Below are 7,971 nucleotides of genomic sequence, written 5' to 3'. Positions count from 1 at the left end.
GCAGTGAGTGACCGTGAAACATGAGCACTCACGTAATAGTCTGAGGGTGTAGAACAATTAATTATCAATAGTCAAAAAATACAGTACATAAGCACAAAGTACATTTTACTCTAAAATTTTATCTATCTATCTATCTATCTATCTATCTATCTATCTATCTATCTATCTATCTATCTATCCATCCATCCATCCATCCATCCATCCATCCATCCATCCATCCATCGAGCCGTTCCTTCCGTGTCAGCACTAGGGGGCGCGACTCGATCGCAAAGCACAATTCACCGTGTGAAGAAGACGACAAACGAAGAAGAAATTGTTTGCCCGTCACGCGCCTAGAGAAAAAAGAAGACGACGACGACGGAGAAGGAATCGTTTGTCTGTTAACCGCCCAGAGAAAGAGGAGGAAGAAGACGACCAGAAGGACGCAGACGCCACTCTTGTGCTCCTCGCGTCCGTCCGTTTGTTCGCTTATCTCAGCGCGTCGGCCTCCGGCCTCGGGGCCAGCATGGCGTACCAGTTGTACAGGAACACCACACTCGGAAACAGCCTGCAGGAGAGCCTGGACGAGCTCATTCAGGTACTTGAAGCTCGCGCGAGCCGCTCTCACGCGGGATAAAAAATATAAACTCGCCATCGCTCGTTTGATTTGGAAACAATGAGGTGAGAAGAGCCCTTATTGTGGGTATTTTTTTTTCCACCACATACGCGGTTTGCACCACGGCAGCGCGTCGGCCATATTGGATGTGGCAGGCATTATTAAATCTATTATTTTTTGTTGTATTCTACTCTATTCTCTCAGTTACACTCTGCCAAGACAAAAATATGTCTTAATTCTTGACTTAAGATGCTGAGAAAATTGCAGAATCTGAAAATCAGCCCTTCGTTCTCATGCCTTTTGGATTGGGACAATCTTGCCAAAATGAATGATCACAGACCCAAAATACATATCACAGAATACACAATACAGATACTGATCAGGTCTGTCATTTTATTTATTTTGTTTGTTTTTTTTTTCTTTACAATGGAGGGGCATCAAGGCAAGTCTAGTGCAGCTTGTGTGTTCACCGTCAAGTTTGTGATGACAAACAAATCCCTCTAGACGGCAGCAGTAGAACTATGTTCAAAAAGACTGTACATCTCTGTTGGCAGGGATATTGAAATGAAGGGGGGATGAAGCTATGAGCTGGATAAATCCGTTAAATGTTGCCTATATTTGATTGACACTTAGTGAGACCGAATTTGCCCAAATTTTGTGTGTGTGTTTGTGTTTATATCAGACCCAGCAGATCACTCCTCAGTTGGCCCTGCAGGTTCTTCTTCAGTTCGACAAAGCCATCAACACAGCGCTCGCCAACCGCGTTCGCAACCGTGTTAACTTCAAGGTGAGTTTTATGATGTGTTTGTTGTGCTTTGTCATCATCGAGCATCTTCCGCCACGTGGTCATCAATGTTGTGATGATGAATAAAATATTGTAATATTGTTTGTGCAAAACCTGTCAACATTCACGACTTGTATTTTGAAATCAAATGAAACGGCAATATAGGGCTTGGGTTTAAAAAAAAAAAAAAGTTGACCAATTTGGGTCTGTAGCCTTCAGGCATTGGTCAATAACAGTGCTGACTGTTTACTACAGTTTTTTTTTTTTTTTTTAACCTCGTTGGCATGCATGGAAAATCTTAACTGAAGCTTTACTAAGCTAAATCAAGTCATGTCGCTTTGCGTGGCCTCTATGCATTTTTTTTAGGGGATCTTCCAAGATTGCGCTCAGCAAGTGATAACATTAAATGTTATACATTGAACACATAATATATATAATATATTTTTTTATGAGGATTTAGTTGTCCGTGTAGTGCACCTCACAGGGGATAGTGATATGGTATCACGAGTGCTTGCAGAATTGACTCAACAAGCTGCCTCTGTCAAATTAATTGACAATACCTGCTTTTTTTTGTTTTTTTTTTCCCCCTTTCTTGGCATGCAAGAAGCTTCTGAATTTTGTCTTTACCAATCAAAATCAAGTCATTACGCTTAGCAATGCCTTTTTTTGGCTCTTATAAGATGGCACTCAAAACAAGACCTTTAGTCAAACGAACTTGCTTTCTCTATCATTTTAAGGGGCACAAGTGATATTATTCAATGTTATTTTGAAAATACTTTTTTTTAGGATATATTCGTCAGTCTAGTGCGCCTCACAGCGGACGTTCATGGAAACGCTTGGAGTTGGACAATTTGATACAGTATCACTAGTGCTTGCAGAGTTGACGCAACAAGCCGCGTCTTTGAAAATGACTAGATGGCAATCCTTTTTTTTCATACCTTTCTTGGCATGTACAGAGATAAGGAGGAGGTCTTTGTCTCAAATATGTCTTACCAGCTTGCGATTTGCTAAGAACAATTAAAAAACAAGAAGAATCTTATTGCATCCTTGTTGACCTGGCCATTTGCGCTCTCAGGGTTCGCTGAACACGTATCGCTTTTGCGACAATGTGTGGACGTTCGTTTTGAACGACGTCGAGTTCCGAGAAGTCACCGACCTGGTCAAGGTGGACAAGGTCAAGATTGTGGCCTGCGACGGAAAGAGTAAGTCGTCGCGCGCGCGCCGTTGCGTTGTCGCGGTAACGGGAAAGCTCGCTTTCGTTGTCGCTTTTCCCTCGGCCGTTGATGACTACTGTCGCAAAGCTCTTTATTTTACTGGTCTTAGAACCCCTTCCCTCCTCCATTTTGTTTTTCAGATTCTGGTTCCAACACAGGAGAGTGACCACACCCTCTGCTCCAGTGTATATTATATTATATAAATATATGCATGTATTTAATGTGTGTGCAAGTCAATTTGGCAGCGTTTTATTTTAGTCTTGTTTTCTATCTTGATGAAACATGAATAAAAGAAAAAAATAAAAAAAAGTCAACACGGGCGTGTCTTTTGGTTGCTTGCTGTAGAGCCTCCATCAGTTTCAAGTTATCCACCGTGCCAATTTCTATGCCCCAAACATGTTTTTCTTTGAGGCGGAATATCCACAAACGATTTGTAGAGCAAATGAGCAAATATTTAATGTGGGTGATGTAAGAGAATATTATGAGCCAAGGTACAAAATATAGACAAAATAGCAGGCGTTTTTAAAACCTCCATCCTACAGGGCAACCAATGAGAAGCGCGAACATTTCCTTTTCGTCATGCTTCCATCAAGGTCACAAATGTTTTTTTTGTCACGCAATGCATGATGGGTAACCCCGGCTCCTGGTTGCGATGCACCACCTTTTCAAATGACCTTGTGCTATGCTAATAAATAGCGCTTGAGATGTGCTTTAAAGAGCCGAATTATTTTTATTATTTTCTTTGTCAGCCCTTCCGGATACGGGCACGTTAATTGGTCAATGAGTCAAGTTTTCGGACTGAAACGGCACATTCCAGTCAGCGTTTTTTGTTCAAAAGTGATCATTAGGAACAGCAATTACAAGCCCTCAGCATCAAAACGCGTCATGAGTCATTTTCGTCTGTCTTGCCAGCCTATATGGAGCACTAAAGCGCTACAACCTAGCGCAGGGGTGGGCAATTCCAGGCCTCGGGGGCCGGTGTCCTGCATGTTTTCCTGTTTTCTCTCTCAAACACACCTGATTCAAATGATTAGGATTATTCTCATGCTCCAGCAGAGCTTGTTGATGAGCTAATGCTTTAAATCAGGTGTGTTAGGGAGAGAAAACTGGAAAACATGCAGGACACCGGCCCTCGAGGGCTGGAGTTGCCCACCCCTGACCTAGCGGCTGATTTATGCTAGGAAGCTATAACGGAGCCCGAGTCAAGTAAGTGTCAGCGATTTCAATTTTCCTTAGGGTTAGGGTACCTCCTGGTATCTGTGGCAAGAAAAATATTTTGGAGGTTTTTTGTTTTGCTGCGGTACTCTATAAGGACTCGTTTCAGCCCTACTTAGAACCATAATTGAAGGCGGGAACGTAAATGATGATGTCCTCGGCCAAAATATCTGTTTTGTGACATTGTCAGAACGGAAGTCAGTGAAGTCAGCGGGGCTGACTTTTATTGCTAGTTATTTCACGTAAATATAATAAAGTGTGTATGACATTCAAGTTAAGAGTATCCATCTTTGTCAAGATATTGGCTAATTTTTGGACACAGGAATCAAATTCCTCATTTGTTTGTCAATGAGCGCTTTGAAGGAACCCGCCTGCCTCAAAGCTCTTTTGGCCGCATCGGTCTTGACAAACACTATCTAGCGCGCCGCTGCCAGTTTCGTTTGGCCGCAGGGCATCCAGCGTCCCTATTTTAGGGCGCTTGAAATCCTCTCGCTTGCAAGGAGACGGACGGACGAGCGCCACCGAAAAGGACTCATCGTTATCATCTCTGTGGTGAGAGAGACAAATTGAGACGTGACCTTAATGCCAGCGCAAATCAACGTTGCGATGTTTGCAGGTCAAAAGTGCACGGACATGCAATCTGTCGCGACAGCCGTGTTCCTGGTGGGGGCGCTGGTGCTCAACGGGGCTTTTTCTCAGCATCTCAGCTTCGGTAACTAGCGAGCCGTCGGCGACATCGGCGAAAAAAGACGGCGGCTAATCGTTTGTTTGCCGCAGAGCATCTGCACGAGGTTCATGAAATGTGCGCCGACGTGCCCTTGGAAACATGCGGTGTGGGATTTTACCGCTTCAATCACCACTCTTGTCTGAAAATCGCCACCTACAGCACCACTTTTGAAAAGGCGGAGGTGAGCTGTGCCTGTCATGGTTATTTCAGTCATCAATTAAGATGCGGATATTCTGTCCATTACTCTTCGTCTAAGATTAGCCCACTAATCTTGATCATTTTTTGCCTCTGAAGAGCGAAAGCCCTAAATCAAATTCTAGAGACCAATCGCTTTTTTCCAGGGCTGATACGATACCGATAATCAGTAGTCAGAGAGGCTGATGAGTGACATTTAAAGCCCATATAAACTTTGAGGAATATATACATGGAATCCATATACTGTACCAATGAATGTGGGAAGACACTAGTGTACCCAGAGGAACCCCCCACAGGCACGGGGAGAACAGGCAAATAGTTATTCATGGCATCCCTAGTAATATGGATCCTGCTCGTTTTCAGGAAGCGTGCGCCCACTTTGGCGGTCATCTGGTCACCCCGAAAAATATGGAGGAGTACCGCAAGCTGCTTTGCATCATATCCTGGAACTTGCCCTATCGATTTCACTACTGGCTGGGCGCCACCAGACACGGGGTGAGACGCCGCCTGCGCGCTAACCCGTGAGCAGACGCTGACGCACGCGCCTTTGGTTTTGTGCAGGATGACTTTGTGTGGGTGGACGGAAGCGGGACCGTCCCCCACGACGCCCCGTGGCGTCACGGTCAGCCCGACAACCACGGCGGCCATGAGAATTGCGTGTGGATGAACTCCGGCGGTAAGTTCGAGCTCGGCGCCGGGTTCGTCGTAGCTCGGTATTTGAAGCACCTCGCCGCTTGTCTCCGTCCAGCCTGGGGGCCGTGGAACGACGGGTCGTGCGAGGAATCCAGTTCTGTGGTGTGTCAGCTCCCGGAACATTCGTTGCCGGTGCCACCTGGTCACGAGCACGAGCAAGCTGCTTGAGCATCTCTGAAGGAACGCATGCCAGCTGTGACTTTTACAGCAAGGGTGGGGGGGAGGGGGGGGAGGGGGAGGGGGGGGGGGGTCCAACTGCGGTCCCTGAGGGCGCTCCTCGTCCTGTGTGCGTCCCCAGATGTTTCCCTCCTCCCCTCCGACACATCATGGCTGATCATTTGTATCGGGTGCGTTGGAGGAGGGAAATATCTTAAACATGCAGGAAAGGGAAACTCCAGGAAATCAGTTGGACTCCCTCAGTTTTACCGCAATAAACTGTAACCAGCAAGCAACTACTTCTTACCTCGGCTTTCTTCTGTTTTCCTCATCGTGTTTTTTTTGGTCGTTATAAATCGCCTGCAGCTGTCAAGTGTTCTCCGTATTTCGGTATCCTACGGAAAATTCTAATCCGATATAGAGTACTCCGATAAAAATTAATAATACAAATTAAAGAATGATTCTAAACACAGAAGACTAAATAACACTTAATTATGAACAATTTATCTTGAATTTACCGTAAATCTCAGACTATAAGACGCCACTTTTTTCTCACGATTGGAACCCTGCAGTACATAACCCAGTGCATCTTATCCTCAGTTTTTAATAGCCACGAGTGCAATCTCTCTGTAAACAAAGGGAGACAGAAGTTGAGTTTAAACTGGTAATTTACTTGCCACCAGGGGGCACTCTCCAATAATAAACACAATCAGGCATGTTACTATTGTGTTGGTGCAGTATTCTTTACTGTCATTTGGAGCATTAACAAATTTTGCTATGATTGGCTTGACTTTTTTTTTCTGTCGAGCAATAGCAATTAGTGCTGCTTTTATTTTCTTTTGAGGTTTGTCTGTAAATGTGATTGGTAACGTACTCGCGCTGTTAGTATGTATCTTTCACTAATTGCGTCACACTGGAAGTCATACCCACTATTCACTAGAAGGTTCATGGGACTTAGGATGAAGAACATTTTTGGACAAATCGAAGTTTCGGGCCTTTTCTTTTTTTTAACTGACATCTCTTGAACATTTCAAATAAACAATTTACTTGTCAATACAAACGATCAAACAACAATAACACATAATTATTATAATTATAATACACAATGCATATATACAAATGACAGATTTCACTTAAACAGATTAGGATAAATGTCCAGAGTAATTTTTCCTTTGCTATTGTTTACAGACTTAAAATACTCATGGAGTGAAATTAAAAAACATTGGCCTCGTAAAAATTCTCGGCATCCCAAACGTAAACAATAAACTGGTTACGCCGTACCGGAAGTTATACCCACAATTCGCGCGTGAATGAGCACGAATGTTGTGTTCATAAAAATTGGAAAATTAGAATTTAGACAAAAAAAAGAAAAAGTTGAGGCACCTTTTGTTTTTTTTTAAATTTGACAATCGTTTAACTTTTTACATTAACAATTTATCTGTCAGTTTAAAAGCTTAAAGAACAATAACGCAAATATGAATGAGTAAAAACCTACCGTCATCTCTAAATTACCCTCTGAGGCGAATTCAATCAGAAACGTGACCTATTCTTTGATGACCTTCGGCACCGTAAACTTCCTTGTAGGTGGTCCATTCAGGAGCAAGTGATTGATTACGTTTTTACAAGTGCAGTGACGAACCACGGCCAGTAATTGGCACTGCACTGTTTCTTTTTTCTTCTTCTCATTATTTCTGCTCTTCTGCGCGTTTGATTTATATTTCCCCTTACTCGCAGAGCAAATGATTTAAGCAAGGCATTTTAGAAATCGTGCGTAGATTTGCCGCTAGAGGTCAGTGTTGCTCCACTGATGACGTGAGACTCGCTTTTCAATTTCATCCCCTGTCGATCATCTCGCTTCATCTTATCTTTCTCACGCTTCAACTGTCCGGATCACACTTGAGGTGTTGCGTCTGAGTCCAACTTCCGTTGTGACTTCAATTACAAAAACACGTCAACATTCTTTCCCTCAAAGGTATCAGATGTTTGCACTCGCTGGATAAACTTGTGTCCAAATTGGATTTGACTCAAATGGAAACAATGGAAGATAAAATTTATATAGCATTTAATTTTGTGGCGGCACGGTGGAGGACTGGTTTGTACGTCTGCCTCACATGCGGAGGTCTATTTTGTTTATACAACAACATAAAATGAAAACCAAAACTGTGACGTCAGTAAGAATATTTTTTTTTTTAAAAAAAAGCTTTTGTAATTGTAATATCCTTGGCTTTTGAATAAGGAAATCCAATGAGCAACCCCCCCCCCCCCAAAAAAAAAAAAAAAAAAAAAGCGGAGGGACACATTATATTGACAAAGATGAAGACACACACGAGGCGAGACGCGCCATATTGATTCAGGGAATGTGTTGTAGTCAACGTTTGGATTTGATGAGCGC

General features: G+C 43.2%; 2 protein-coding genes across 2 annotated transcripts; both read left to right on the top strand.

The window, feature by feature from the left end:
* Positions 1–297: 297 nt before the first annotated feature.
* gtf2a2 (general transcription factor IIA, 2) lies at positions 298–2,907 on the top strand. The gene is made up of 4 exons (XM_088423786.1): positions 298–577; positions 1,278–1,382; positions 2,455–2,581; positions 2,734–2,907. The coding sequence occupies exons 1-4, from the start codon at positions 506–508 to the stop codon at positions 2,757–2,759; spliced, it is 330 nt and encodes a 109-aa protein (XP_088279912.1). The 5' UTR covers positions 298–505; the 3' UTR covers positions 2,760–2,907.
* Positions 2,908–3,849: 942 nt separating this feature from the next.
* On the top strand, positions 3,850–5,636 carry LOC148418663 (C-type isolectin Sp-CL4-like). Its single transcript, XM_088423968.1, has 6 exons — positions 3,850–4,360; positions 4,425–4,520; positions 4,586–4,716; positions 5,094–5,225; positions 5,292–5,406; positions 5,479–5,636. Exons 2-6 carry the CDS (start codon positions 4,442–4,444, stop codon positions 5,589–5,591), a joined length of 570 nt encoding a protein of 189 aa, XP_088280094.1. The 5' UTR covers positions 3,850–4,360; positions 4,425–4,441; the 3' UTR covers positions 5,592–5,636.
* The last annotated feature ends 2,335 nt before the right edge of the window (positions 5,637–7,971 follow it).

The sequence above is a fragment of the Hippichthys cyanospilos genome, chromosome 9 (genome assembly GCF_059441005.1).
Source record: "Hippichthys cyanospilos isolate Australia breed blue-spotted pipefish chromosome 9, RoL_Hcya_1.0, whole genome shotgun sequence".
In the NCBI taxonomy this organism is placed as follows: Eukaryota; Metazoa; Chordata; class Actinopteri; order Syngnathiformes; family Syngnathidae; genus Hippichthys; species Hippichthys cyanospilos.
Note: the sequence above shows the minus strand (reverse complement) of the source record. Positions and strands in the feature narration are given on the sequence as shown.